Source organism: Octopus sinensis, linkage group LG19 (assembly GCF_006345805.1).
Source record: "Octopus sinensis linkage group LG19, ASM634580v1, whole genome shotgun sequence".
NCBI lineage: Eukaryota > Metazoa > Mollusca > Cephalopoda > Octopoda > Octopodidae > Octopus > Octopus sinensis.
Genome location: NC_043015.1, coordinates 33,284,533 through 33,300,640, shown reverse-complemented (window position 1 = coordinate 33,300,640; position 16,108 = coordinate 33,284,533). Strand labels below are relative to the sequence as shown.

General features: G+C 37.5%; 1 protein-coding gene across 11 annotated transcripts in view; it reads left to right on the top strand.

Annotated features, from left to right (window-relative positions):
• The window catches only part of LOC115222095 (disks large 1 tumor suppressor protein), a 598,849-nt gene that overhangs the window by 528,491 nt on the left and 54,250 nt on the right, over positions 1–16,108 (top strand). For all 11 annotated transcript variants that reach the window (XM_029792201.2, XM_029792206.2, XM_029792205.2 and 8 more), the window contains one exon: positions 6,834–6,936. In XM_029792201.2, coding sequence (XP_029648061.1) covers positions 6,834–6,936 — 103 coding nt within the window. The remainder of the gene's footprint in view (positions 1–6,833; positions 6,937–16,108) is intronic.

Here is a 16,108-nt window from a genome sequence, read left to right as displayed (position 1 = left end):
ATAAGCTGCAGCCAGTACACTCTGTAAAATACTTGAGTAGAGACAACATAGAGAAGAGGATGATTTAGTGTTACAGAGCACTAGATAAGGTCTGTAGTAAGTAGGGTTACCCTGAAAGGGATCCAGTACTCTGCGTAAATTGGAGAAACTGTATCAGAAATAGTATGTACAAACAAGACTTGGCCCTCTTGCCCATTTAGGACAGTAACTCCGTGTAGAAGCTGCTTCAGATCATGATGACCTGCAGAACCCATGCTGGCATGGAAAGTGGACATAAAAATGATTGATACGCTGGTGGTAGCAGTGGCAGCAGGTTGTGTATTTCATTGAAACTATGGTCATAAAAGGTTTAAGGCAAATTTATTATCTTTGAGAAGCAATATTCAAAACAGGCTTGTGTGCACACACACACACACACTCTCTTTCTTCTCTCCCCATCTCTCTCTTTCTCTTTCTCTCTCTCCTCCACCTCTTTCTCTGCAAATAGTATAACATTAGACATTTATAAATACCAATTTGAGATTGAAAAGGGAACAATAAATCCACTCATGGAATTTATTCTTTGTTTGCCAAGCAACCATTGTGTGTGTTTGTGGAGTAATGTATACATGTGTGTGTGTGTCATATACAGCGTGTGTGTACATGTGTATGTGTGTATGTTTGAATTACGTTTACGCTTGTATGTGTGTGTGGGTGTGTTTGGACACAGGTAGACCTATTGTGTTTGTTTTGTGAGGACTTGGATTAAATTACAATGCATGGAATTGTGGGCAAGTTTCTCTCCCAGAATCAGGTCATTGCTCCTTGCCTTGTGAGTAAAATATGGGTAGAGAGAAGCTGTGTGGAACCGTGTTGGGTCTACTTTACTTGTGATTCAAAGGTCCATCTTTGTTGCTCCACACTGGGCACAACCTGATCCCTCCTTAAGCCACACACATTTGAGAAATACCAGGTCATACTGCCAAATCATATGATTAACCCTTTAGATACCAGTCCACCTAAGACTGTCCTTGGTTCTGTGGTACAAACTTCTTGTTTTACAGAGATCTAAATTAAAACCTTTTATTGAAATTGCACATTAATTTATGTCCCAGACACCATCTTAATAATGACTAAGTTATTTTATTAAAACTTACATAAGAGCGGCTGTGTGGTAAGTAGCTTGCTTACGAACCACATGGTTCCAGGTTCAGTCCCACTGTAGCACCTTGGGCAAGTATCTTCTACTATAGCCTCAGGCCAATCAAAGCCTTGTGAGTGGATATGGTAGACGGAAACTGAAAGAATCTCGTCGTGTATATATATATATATATATATATATATTATATATATATATATATATATATATATATATATATATATGTGTGTGTGTGTGTGTGTGTCTGTGTTGACAACCGATGCTGGGGTGTTTCTGTCCCCGTAACTTAGCAGTTCAGCAAAAGGGACCAATAGAATAAGTCCTGGGATCGATATGCTCGACTAAAGGTGGTGCTCCAGCATGGCCTCAGTCAAATGACTGAAGCAAGTAAAAGAGTATTTTAAAAAACAAAGGCAGTGTATTTCAGCAGATACATGGTAACAAAAGGGTTAAAGAATGCACAATTTAAGAAAAGGACTCCTTCATATTTAAGGTGTAGAGTGTATCTTAAGAGCAGGCACAAAGACGAAACAAATTTGCAGCTCACATGGGTTAGAGATTTTGTTGAGGCAGATTTTCTATGACAGAACTCCTTCCCTATTTCCAGCCTTTACCATTCTCTGAACTAGGTTATATTTCCTCATGGCCAGACATGCTTTCACAGAAAATTGGAAACATTGCCAGGAATTATAGAAGACCCTTGTGCAAGGTACCACACAGTGGGACTGAATTTGAAAACCTGATCTGGAAGTGAATGTTTGAGAAACACATCCATTTCTACACCTCTCTCTCTTTCTCTCTCTAAACACACACACACACACACACATGCATGTACATACATATATCATGCTCATCACCATCAGTGTCCATGTTCCATGCTGGCATGGGTTGTATGGTTTTTACAGTTGGCTGCCCTTTCTTATGCCAACGACATCACACAGTGGACTGAGTGCTTCTTAGCCTGGCACCAACAGCGGCAAGCTCCTCTGTTTGACATAGTTTTTATGGCTGGGTGCTCTTCCTAAAACCAGTCACTTCACAGTAAATTGGGTGATTTTTATGTAGCACCAGCACTGGCAAGGTCTGCTTAGACATGGTTTTTATGGTTGGATGCCCCTACACACACATGTATTTGTGTGTGTGCATTAGAGCAAGACTAAATAGCATTCCTTTAGAGTCAATAAAATAAATGTTTGTTGTATACCGAGGAATGCACAAGTTCACCTGGTCCTACATATTTCTGCTAATGTGAGTGAGTGAACTCACCTAACAATACCTTCATTTTATGCATTTGTGTCATTGTGTGTGAATGAAGTCTCAAAATATTGTGACAACCATGTCACACTTTCTGCTCTCATTTACTTTTCTATCATTATCAACTTTATTTACATCACTTTGGGGAAAGATATGAATGCCTCGACTTCCCATTCACTTTTTCGTTTTTAACCTGAAATCTTCATCTGGAGACAAACACCTCAGCTTCTACTTTTGGTTTCTGTCTTCAGTTATTTCACTTCATAGAATCAAAATGGACTTAAGTCCACCACTGAATTGTATATTCTTCGACCAATTATTACTTTTCTTCTCCTTAATGAAAACATATTGACAGTCTAAAGGTTTAGGACTTCTGTTTTGTACAGGTCTTAAATATTTTCTCTGTCATATCTGGAAATACTGATCTATTTATAGCATTTTAATGAGCTTCATAAAGTGCTAGAGTAATTTTTAAAATATCAGATATGGGGAAAAATTCACTTGTTCAGCAACCCTCTGGTTTTAGTTCCAGCCAATTGTAGATGATGTAGACTTTTTGTTCTCTACGGCAAGAGTCTAAGGGTGGTATATATACCAGTAATATACTGCAGATAACATGATTAACTGTACTCACCCATCCTAAACAGAAATAATTGGCTTTGTGTTAAGACTCATCTCTTTTATTCTAGTTTACGAAGAAGAAAATTGAAATTATGCTCACCAAATTGATGGAGGAGTGTGGGTGCCGTAGGATTGCTTCTTTCATTAAATTTCAATTAATTTAAATCTTGTATGCTTTAATTTTGGTTTTAATCTCATCCTAATTAGTTATTTTCTTGATTTTTCCCTTTTGACCCAAATTTTTGCCAGTAGTAACAAGATATATGGATGTGTGTCTGGGTATGTGTGTGTGCATGTATTTAGATATGTGTATGTGGGTGTTTCTTGCTGTGTGTGCATGCAAGCACTATTTCTGTCACAAAGTTTTTGAGGTATTTTACCAAAATGTTTGTCTTGACTAACTAGATGATGAACGCATGAGGAGTTAATTATGTATTTAGGGTAAGTACATATGTAAGTTAGCAGGGCTGGCTATAAATAAAGTTAATCCCCAAATTTAGTTTGAGTTATATATGGTTATGTGTATAAGGTGACTGTGGGTGAATGTGTGGGTGTTATCCCTTTTCTTGTATATGTGTTAATGTATATGTAAATGACATGTAGCAAATATATTTTCATATGTGCCTACATGCATGTGTATCTGTACATATATACAGGGGTCGAACAAAATAATGGAAATACTTAGCATCAAAGCATCATAATTTTGAAATATCTATAAAACCATCAAAAACTTGTTCATTTTTATGTTTTTTGATTTATTATTAGTGTTTTGCTAAAATTGCTATTTCTTTACAGATATCTTCAGAAAAAGATAATTAAAATGACAGATCCTTCGAACTTTCAAACACACACACACACACACACGGGTTCTTTTTCAGTTTCCATGTATTAAATCCACTCAGAAAGCTTTAGTCACCTTTGGTAGAAGACACTTGCCCATTGGGACTGAACCTGAAACCACATGGTTGTGAAGCAAACTTCTTAACCATACAGCTATGCTCTAGTGTGTGTGTGTATAATCATCATTTAACATCCATTTTCCATGCTGGCATGGGTTGGATGGTTTTACAGGAGCTAGTAAACCAGAAGCTAGCACCAGGCTTCACTGTCCATTTTTGCATGGTTTTTATAATTCTAACACCAACCACCTTGCAGAATGGACAATAGGTGTGTGTGTGTGTGTGTATTACAAGTATGTGTTTGTGTGTGAGAGCAATAAAATGCATTTGAAAGGTAATGTGTGAATGATTTATTTTTGAATGAAACCTGAAAGAAAATTACTATATTGGATACTTATCTCTCTTATTTATAATTTAGTGAAAGGAAATTGACAGGGGGATAATACTTTGTTTCATTGTAACAATAACTCCTTCATCCCCCCCCCCAGTCCACATCCATTTGTCATTTCAGTCCTCCCACTACTACTGTGACTACTTACAAAATCACATTGTAAATTATTTTATGTGTGTGTGTATAAAGTTTATTAGCATCATATTAACTTATATATATTCAGGAATTATAAACTATAGCCACCTATGCTAACAATTTCTTATATGTTGTGTTGGTATATGCATGAATGCATCTTAACAATTATATATGCTTTAATGTATGTCAATATAAACATAAATTACTTGTGTGTGTATATTAAATATATTTTGTTAATATATATACATACATACAAATATAAATTATATTATGTATAATAAACATTTCTTATGCGTTTAATATATACAGCGTGCAGTGAATAAATTGTCATCTAAATTATGCAAAAATGAAAATAACACTGGCATCTCATTTTAACAGATATATTTACCAAATTTACATTGAAATATCTTGAAATACTGAAGAGTAAATTTATTCAATAAACTCATCCATTGGCTTCAACCATGGTGTCCAAACAACTTCAGAATCTCCTGCAACTCTTCTGGACGGTCTCTTTGTTTAAGTTGGTGAATGCTGCCATGCTCCTTGCCTTCAGTTCATCCTTGGTGTTACAAGGAGTTTTGTTGGTCTCTCAGTGGAGTTAGGTGGCCAGATGTTAGGGGTGATGTGGTCGCAGAAATTGTCTGACAGCCACGACTGGGTTCTCCTGCTTGTGTAGCATGGTGCAAAGTCCTGCTGCCAGATATAGTGTCTTCCAGCAGCCACCCTGTTGACCCAGGAGAGCACTACCGCCTCCAGGCATTTGATGTAAGCCTCCATATTGAGTCTGAGGCCGTGTGGGAAGATGAATGGAGGCATAACATTGCCATCACTAGTGATGCCAAGCAATACAGCATGTTGTTTCTAAATTTCTGGCAGAGTGAATTGCATCATGATGCTGTTTTTCTCACAGGCAGTGCCCAACTGACCCTACCATAATGTGTAGTCGACAATCAGAAATAAGCAATGCACATGCATGAAATGCAAAATATAAACTGGCAACAATTTACCCATCGCACCCTCTACATTCAAAACTTTCATATGTATATTAAGCATTTTCTTTCTTTCATTCACACCCTATTGTATCCAATCATCATCTTCATCTTCAAGCTACCTTTTCACACTGGTACAGAATGGAAAGGTTGTTAAGGCCTAAGTTATTTCTTAATATGCATCTCATCAATAGATTGGCAGCATACAGATTCAACAGGTCTGTGCATCTGTGTGCATGAGCGCACACTGCTCACTTTGGCACCACCTCACCTTTATAATAGGCATTATACACTCAAGTCTGTTCTACATGATAATTACTGGGGCTGTTTTTTACTATTTATTATTGACTGATTTTAAAAAATGATGCTGAAACTCAATTTCTCCTGCTTTTTACATCTTGGAGTTCGTTAAGACTATTGCCAAAAACAGTGCTTTTGGAATTTTGATGAAGTCTGGACTGACCACTCAGACACAAGAGATGCTCCGTTATTGAATGTTGAATCTGATCACATATGCGTTTGTGTATTTGTGTTCTTATGCATGTATATACATATATAACCATCCTCACCTGGCCCAAATATATTGTTTTACGTCCAAACTGACCAGATCCAGCCTCTCACACCTAACCTACCATGTCATCCTAAAAATAAAACAATTACATTTAACCCTTTAGCATTCAGATTATTCTGTAAAATGCAATGTTTATTAATTCACATAGTTTTGAATTAATCTTGCATTATCTTGTAACCAAGAGATTTCAATGATGTGGTTGTTTATTTTTACTACGACAATGTAGGATAGATATCAAAGGCCAGGTTTGGCTGGTTTTAACATAAAACTGGTAGAATATTTGGGCCGGATTCGGCTGATTTAAACGTTTCTATGGCTGGATGCCTTTTCTAATACCATCTACTCTACAGGGTGTACTGGGTACTTTTTATGTAGCAGCTTCGTTTTAGGATCTCAATTCTGTTACAGTTGGTGGGTCTTCTTGAGTACAGCCAAGCGCTACATATCTTGGTCCTCTGTCATCTCCTTCATAAGATTCAGCATTTTGCGATTGACCTTCAATACTCCATCCATGTCTTCCTGGGTCTCCCTCGTCCACGACCACCCTCCATTATATACAACCTGGTCTTTGTTGAAACAGTTTATTTCATCACTACTTAACATTCAATAGTTCCAGGTTGATACCATGCTGTTCTTTCAGGGCTTTTTATCTTACATCATTTTGTTTCATTCAAAATTATTGTCTCTGTTTCTTTGTAATGTTGGATTGTTCTTTCACGTGATTTCAATGTCTTCAATAAACCAAAGTTATTTTACTTCTTATTTGTTAAAATTCAAAATACAACCATCAGCCATGTGCACATTGTTATCTCTCTCTCTCTCTCTCTCTCTCTAGGTAAATGGCATTGATCTACGATGGGCTACCCATGAAGAGGCTGCAGCAGCCCTCAAGGGTGCAGGTGACACTGTAGAAATTGTAGCTCAATACAAACCTGATGGTAAGAATTTTAAGTTTTCTTTTAAACAAATCTTTTTTTCTCTCTCTATCTTTGTCCTATTGCATGTATTTCCCTGTTAGTTTATCTCTCTTCTGGTTGAATCCCCTTTCATATTGAAAGTTTAGGGTTATTCAAAGGATTATTAAGAAGAATATTATAACAAAAGGATAGAAATTTATGAATACTTTTGAGTATATACCAAACTTTTACCACAATAGAGGCAGGAAAAGAAATTATCCAGAAATAGTTTAATATTTATACATATTGTACACTTAAATACTAACTCATCGGATGGTATCTGTGAATATTGATTAATTGGTATATACTGGTATTAATAAAGGAGTGTTAAGGTAAAAAAGCATGCTAATTATATATTAATAAAATTATAATCTAAGCAGTATTTTTTTTATAAATAGTGAATATACCAGTATAGTTTTATATAAGCTAAGTATGAATTTATAGAGATACAAAAATTAGATTAATTTTATAAATAAAAAAAAAAAAAAAAATAATCAAGTAGACCAGAACACCATAGAAAAGGAAATAAAATGGCTTAATTACTAATACTATGGTAAAGTATATGAAGCTTATTGTGGTCGCAGAAATTGTCTGCACCCTGACACACTCTGCTTGTGTGGCATGGTGCAGAGTCCTGTTGCCAGACATAGGGTCTTCTAGCAGCCACCCTCTTGACCCAGGGCAACACTACTTCCTCCAGGCACTTGATGTTGGCTTCATGTTGAGTCTTAGGCCATGTGGGAAGATGAATGGAGGCATAACATTGCCGTCTCTAGTGATCACATCAAACACCAGGTTTGGGAAGCAAGCATCTTATCCACACAACCATGCCTGTGCCTATTTAGTAAATATATTTAAACATTTGACCCTATGAAGTGAGTTCTGTTTTAGATGTTTTCACTATATAAAATGTATATATTTTTAAACTCTTACATTATGCTACACATTTTTATACACTCTATTTCAAACACAAATTTGTCCGTGTATCAGTTATACATCTGCATGTGTGTCCACACACACATATTTATATCATATTTTATTTTGATAACTTGTGCTTAGTTTTCTTCTAAATTTCAATATATTTTCAATCTCCGTTTCCTAATTTCTGGTATTAAAACTTATTCTGGATTATGTACTTTAAAGTACTCTGACACTGTTTCATGTGAGTTAGAACATTTTAAAGTTCACAACCAACTCTCACCCTGATAATCTACTTTACTCACATCAATAACTCATTCCTTAAACATACATAATGCATCCTTACATCTGCTCATGCTCTCTCTCTCTCTCTCTCTTTCATTCACTTTTTCTTTCCCTCCCCCCTCACTCTCCCGACACACACACACACACATTGTTTCATTAATATGGTTGACTTTTCAACTGATTAAATCTGACATGAAATCTTTCTTCTGTTGTGCTTCTTTCTTTCTGTCCCTCTCTAGTTTCCATTGGAAACTTAAATCACAAACAATATTTAGAATGTGAAGGCATCTTTGGTACCACCCATCATTGCTGCCATTCTTCAGTACACAGCAGTCACTCTTGTTGAATCAACACTTCCTATTTAAATAACTGCAGAGGGTGTTGTACCACAGCAATAGACCGACTGTTGTTGACCTAGCAATGGTGTGTGTGTGTGTGTTGTAGATTGACCCAACTGCTAAGTCTTCCTTGACAATCCTTCTGCCGGTGTATGATAATTGGTGACAGTAGAAATAATATGAGTGGTTATATGTAAACCAAGTTCATCTTCCTAAGGACTGTTCTGGTCAATATTTCAGCAGAAATCTGTGAAGTTAGGATATTCACACCTTCCAATAGCTGCATTTATCATCCATTACACTCCACCATCTTTTGTCTATAAACAGTAACACTTGTCATCACTGATTCCATCACACTGTTACACTCCGCTATAACCCCTTCAGCAGATGTGGCCTGTTTGATCATAAGATAGGTAGAATGTTTGGGCCTCATATGGTCGGGTTTACACGCCGGAGGGTTAAACCTCGCATTTCTCCCTTTGTTACACATACCACTCTCTACACACCTGAGATACTGATTACATTTCATGTTATTTATCTAGCCCTTCCCCATACTGTGACAAGATAGGATAAGATGACATTCAAGTAAGTAACCTCACCTGGCTTTCTCTAGACTCAACCATTTGTGTTGGAATCTATGTATGTGTTGGGGTGTGTATTTACAAACACACATTGTCTCTGGTTTCCTGTCTCACTGTTTCAAGTTTTAATCTTATAGTAGTTAGTTTTGGTTTTTTCATAAGAGATTTCTGTAAAATAAATACCAGCAATCTACAGTTACTGTGTGTATTGTTGTTTTAGCCTAGGTATGTCACATCCTTGTCTGCTGTAAGTGGTGACCGAAAGGGGCATCTGCAGGCCATAAAACACTCTCATACAAAAGTCATCCAACTCATGTCAATAAGGAAAAGTGGAATGCAATACTGATGATTATGCTGTACCAGTAATATATCCAGGGCTAAATCAATAAAAATTGATCTTATACATTGTAGAAACACAATATTAGAACAATTACAATGATGTCTTGGTCAAAACAAAGCAATTTCTATTTAGTTTTCTTGCTAGAGCTGTGTTTCTCAATCATTTTTACCTGTGGACCTCTTTGATTCCTATTTTACTCAGCTGGACCCTCCTAGCCATCCAATGTTTAAAAAAGTCATATTTTGATAATTATATATTATTAGGAATTGTATTAAAGAAAAATGTCTATATTTTGTGTGTTGTATACATATAACCAATTTATTGTGGATAAATTTTAACAACAAAATCTTATATGGACCCCAGTTGAGAACCACTGAGTTAGAAAGTGTCAAGGATTAGATTTAAGAAAGTTTGGCAGCTGTTTCTAGCAGGTTCACTGATCACTTAGAGACTCCTCCACAATGATCATTATTGTTTCGTTTTTAAAGGGAATGCATCTATATACACACACGTATATCTCTATAAATATGTGTATATGCATAATTGTGTATGCCTGTGTATGTGTGTGTTTATATATCTATAAGTGAGTCTATATTTTTCTGTTGAGGTTTCCGTAGTACAAGGCCTTGGTGTTTACCTCTCTGTGTTTATGTGTGCACAGACATATTTTATGTATTTGGAGTAGATTCAGATAGGGAATTCCTGGAATGTTTAGCACATCTTAAACTATTCCACTAATTGATATAATCTGCAGAATATACTGTATTGTATTTACTGGAGAATTTCAGTATTTCTAGCTTTCTGCATAAACAGATTGTTAGAGTCAAAGTGTATCACTGATAACTAGTATTAACTAGGACACAGTCCCAGTGTATAGCTCAGTATACCGATGACTATCAGTGAAAGCTAGAACCCTTAGTCAGGGCATATAGCTCAGTATGCCAATAACTGTAGATATTAGCTAGGACCAATAGTTAGGGTGTATAGCTCAGTGCACCAGTAACTGTAGGTATGAACTAGGATTATAGTCAGGATGCATAGCTCAATATACCAATAAACTATTGGTGAAAGCTAGAATCATTAGTCAGGGTATACAGCTCAGTACACCAATAAACGATAAGTATAAACTCGGATTGTAGCTAGGATGTGCCACTCAGTATACAACTAGGACCTATAATGAGGCTGTATATAACTAAGTATACCAATAACTGTAAGTGAACTACAATCTGTACTCAAGAGATGTAGTCAAGTACAGTAATGACAATATGAACTAAAATTTATCATCCGTGTGTATAATTCAGTCTACTAATAGCTATGTCAATGAGCACATATAATAAGGATGTATAATTCAGTACATTAATGACTGTAGGTGTGAACAAATTTCAATAGTCAAATGAAATCAAAACAAATCAAATCAAATCAAATCAAAACAAATCAAAATAGATGAACATTAATGGAATTGTATCTTTGTGGTACCAGTGCCGGTGGCACACAAGAAAACCATCCGAACGTGGCCGTAGCCAGTACCGCACCGACTGGCCTCCGTGCTGTGGGCACGTAACAAACACCATCCGATCGTGGCCGTTCGCCAGCCTCATCTGGCACCTGTGTCGGTGGCACATAAAAACACCATCCGAAGACCCGGCAAGACTAGTCAGGCCATAACCTGTGGCCCCTACCTGGGACGTAGTCAGTCCACCTGTGCATACCTTCCTTCTTGTGACACTTGTGAAGACCTGTTGAGGCAAGTGAAAATCAAAACAAATCAAAATAGATGAACATCAATGGAATTGTATCTTTGTGGTACCAGTGCCGGTGGCACGTGGCACACAAGAAAACCATCCGAACGTGGCCGTAGCCAGTACCGCATCGACTGGCCTCCGTGCTGTGGGCACGTAACAAACACCATCCGATCGTGGCCGTTTGCCAGCCTCATCTGGCACCTGTGTCGGTGGCACATAAAAACACCATCCGAGCGTGGCCGTCTGCCAGCCTCGTCTGGCACCTGTGTCGGTGGCACATAAAAAAACACCATCCGAGCGTGGCCGTTTGCCAGCCTCGTCTGGCACCTGTGTCGGTGGCACATAAAATCACCCACTACACTCTCGGAGTGGTTGGCGTTAGGAAGGGCATCCAGCTGTAGAAACACTGCCAGATCTGACTGGACTGGTGCAGCTTTCGGGCTCCCCAGACCCCAGTTGAACCGTCCAACCCATGCTAGCATGGAAAGCGGACGTTAAATGATGATGATGATGATGATGATGGGATGTATAGAGCTCATTCTCTCTTTCAAAGTTTGGTACCAATATTGGCCTTGCAAAAAAATTTTTAAATATACTTGTGTTATTGTACCTTGCAAAGTCTGCTGAAATTCTCTTTCGTTATTCTTATTTACACTAATACCTACAACATCTTCTTCACATACCACCGAGGAGGCCTCTCCATGGTTGCACAACCTGTTAGAAAGAGCAGCCAAATCTTATTCAAATTGTACCCTAGCATCTTTAGAAAGGAAGAGACATTGGATCCTGTAGACTGGGGACACTGCCTGAACTAAAGAATAGTCACTGCTGCTCCTCTACTGTTTATATATCTGCTCATTTAGAAGCTCACTTGAGTTTAAAAACCTGGTCTTCATCCCTTTAATAGTCCTCCTCATAAATGGCATTGGTTTTACTCTCTGCCATTTTAGTCAGATCTGTAGTCTTGATATGTCTCGTATGAAGCTGCTACAATGCTTGCCTCACCTGACAGTCCTTTTCATTCACTCACCTGTTGCTAATCATATTGTTTGTCTTGTAAGTGCAATAGTTAAGTAGTCTGTATTGGCACTTAACCATGCAATGGAGCTACAAGCTTCTTCCCCAAGTTCATTCTGGTAAGGTAAAGGATACCACTAGCCAGTCCATTGGGATGATGGTCACACATTACCTTGAAAGTAGTGGTGGTTGTGCTGGTCGGTTTAATAGACTGTGACTGACTTATTCTATTTAGTAAATACCCCCCCCCCTTTTAGGGAGAGGTTTTAACTGTGTAGCCATCAAAGTTTATGCTGCTAGAAGGAGAGTTTCTACAGAACTGCTCAACCTCATAGAAGTGGTAACTAAATCTCTCAAGTTCACATGCATCAGCTTTAAAACTAGAAGGACATATGTCAAATAATGTAGTCTTAGTTAAAGACTGGGTAGTCATGTCTGGAATATTTTTTTAACTAGAGGTTTGCTAACTCAGGTCTGGTTGACCTGGGGCTAAACAACAACAGCAAGTACCAGAGGCTAACTGAACATAGGCAGCCAAAGCCTACACCTACATACACCCACACACATACACCTACACATTAATATGCATGAACAAGCGCACACACACATGCAGCCTCTCCTTCCCCACCCACCCACCCACACACAGTATTATAAGCAACACTACAGCCATTTCACTGTCTGCTCGTAACAGCTGTTCACTTTTCACTGCAGCTAATCTGATTTATCTTGTCTTTTCTTCAATATCCATTATTGTTGTAATCCAGTTTAATCGCTACCATTATATCATTAATCCTAATTAACTTTTTGGTTTTTCATAAATTCATCTATCATAATTGATACAATCACATTTTAGTCATGAAATAGCAGCATTCCATTACTCCCACCCACACACACCCTCACCCACCCATCCTTCACTTTTGTCTTTTTATTTGTAGGTTTGTCTGTCTGTGTGGATGGGTAGGTGGGACAGTGGTTTGATTTCATTCCTTACGTCCCTTCCTCCAGACCAATTCAATATAAATATGAAAAATAAATAAATTCCTAACTATACAAAGCCTCATTCACTTATGGAATTTGCCCAGCATACCAACAGAATTTAGAACGATAATGCTCATATCTAGTTTGTGTGTGTGTGTGTGTGTGAAACATCTTCGGTTTTTTTTAATATTTGTATTATTATTATTATTATTACAGAGTACATTACCACACTGGTTTTCCGTCTTCTGCCTCTACAATTTTGGCATCTTTGTGTGTGTTTGAGCAAAAAAAAATTAGTATAAAGAGTAGATGAGAATTGAACCCACATATTCTACTCTAGTGTTATATTATTAACAACATTATTCTGCTTCTAACTTGTGGCTTCCTCTCTGTATTTTATTTCTTGTATTCTTACGTTACATCTTTCAATTTTATATTGGAGAAGGTAGCATATCAGTCTGTAATCTATTGGAACTCTTTTGTGGTAGACAGTTTGTGACTGTGGAATTGGTATTGTTAATCTTGGATCTTCGTGTTCCTTTGCCGGGGACGGCGGCATTAAGTTGATTAGTATGTGTACAGGTGAACTAACAACTGAGCATCAATTCGTGCCACTGGAGTCAATGACCCAAATGTATATTTAGAATATTTAGTGAAACAGCAAAACCAGAGATTTCAGATTAATGGATTGGACTTGAACCTGTACACTTGAATTAGATCTTCTGGTGAGTGTAAGTTGTATTACATCAGTTTGTGTCTAATCCATTTACTTCTTACTGGTAAATCGATACTGCTTCTCCATAAGCTGCTCTGATCAACATTGATCAACATTGAATGTTAACTGCCATAACAAACCGAACCTTCACAAAGCGTTCATCAAGCGCAAGGCATCATTTACAATTCATTAATCTCAGATCTTATCTTTATTAAACTAATGTTTCAGCTATCTTTTTTTTTTTTTTGTCTTAAAAACATTCTTAGATATTAAACCTGAGAAATGCAAGAAGTTGTTATTGTCAAAAATTCTCAAAACTTGAGTGAGTTTTTACTCAATAGCTTCCTTATGAGAACCATATCTGGTCATAAAGTTACAGGTTCATATTCAGTTATCAGTGCTGTGTACTTGTCTTTAAGGAGAAGCTTAAGCCTTTTGTTTCCATATTTCTCTTAAAATAGACTGCTTGTATTTCAATAAATCTGGAAAATAAAGAATAATTAATGAAATAGCTCTGTCTTGGTGTTTGGAACATAACCTGAAATTTTGATAAAAGGTTTGATCTCTTTAAAAGAGAAAGTTTATATCCGAGAACTAGGAGCTATCTGAAGTTTGTTGGTATCAAAAGGGTTAATAGTGTCTCTTGGCTTAGTCAAGCTTGCTGTAAATATATAGCATGCATTCAGTAGGGTGTGGAGACACTGCAGAATGAAATACAGATTTTAACAGAATGAGGGCCTCTAACTGGATCTTTATTGAAGACATTCTAAGACAGGTGTCTTGACAATTTCCTGCTCTGAAAAAATATTGGGCCATTGAATATTTCATGAAATAAATCAGTACTCATGTTAATTGACTTACATTAAGTTGTTACAAGATAATAGAGAGACAGATGGATAAATAGATATAGACATGCATGTATGAATGTTGTAACAATGCAAGAGAGTCAACTAAAATGTTTGTGTTTGTGTGTCTGTATAATTGTATGTATCTGTGTGTAGGTATGTATTTATGTCTATGTGCAAGTGCAGATATGTATGTGTGTGTGTGCCTGCATCATAATCACCTTTTTAATGTCCACTATTCCACGCATGCATGAGTCAGGTGGAGCCTTGGGGGGGGGCGATTTTCTACAGCCAGATGCCCTTCCTGTCACCAACCCTCACGTTTCCAAGCCAAGTAATATTTCCCCATGGCAAGTTCTCATAGATTATTGAAAACTAATGACATTGCTTATTTGACTGGCTCACATTTACAACTACCGCATGGATGTCAAGACAAAGAGAGAGACAAACATACTCTCACTCATCCCCTCCATATATGTATGCATGTGCATATGTATGCATCTGTATTTGTGTGTATATATGCATGTGTGTGTGTGTGGTGTACATGAGAAGTTATGGGTTAGTGAAGCAACAGATAGACACAGTAAGCACCCCACCCCACGCCCTCCTACAGCCTGTAACTGCAGAGGTGTCTATGGTGGTGGTGGTGGTGGTGAAGCAAAAGACCGAAACAGAATCTGATCGCATAAAGCAGTGTCTATCATTAGATATCATGTTCTTCTAGAACATTTCTGATTACAATAAATGTGAAAAATAACCTGAAAGTATCCAGTAATTACTGACAGATTCTGTTCTAGGAATCAATAAATGAACTATGCTAATAAATAGACAATTACATCAGTGAAAGTATATTTAATGATTGGAAAATGAAATGAATCATGTAGAGTTAATTTTTAAAATTTTGTTTTTCTTTTTGAGTTGTGGTCTGTAATTAATTTTGGTTGTGTGTAAGGGCAGTGGATGGTGGAGTAACTGGTAGCAGAATGGTTGTGGTCAGCTGAAGACTCATTAGGGTGACAGACAACACAGTGATGGTGAACAGAAGAATTGGTAGAGTGACAGTGGTGGATGCTGCTGTACAGACTAAATGCTGGATGGTATAGTTGCTTGTGGGTTGGATAATGGTCTTAACCTTGCAGCAGTTGGGCTGCAAACCCAGGTGTCACTGCCTGCAGAGGAGAGAAAAGTCAATAAATACAATGGCCTGGCTGACCAGTTGCTGTTAGTTTGTGCCAATCACTGTTGAGATGTCGTCAGGTGTTCCAGAACCCCATACGACTGCTTTCCTCCACAAAACAGAGATAATGGCAGTCCATCGGAGAAACAAGCCTCACAAGGTGAAATGGCTGCTGCAGGGAGTGTCCCTGGCTATTCTCTGCAGCAATGCCATTGTGG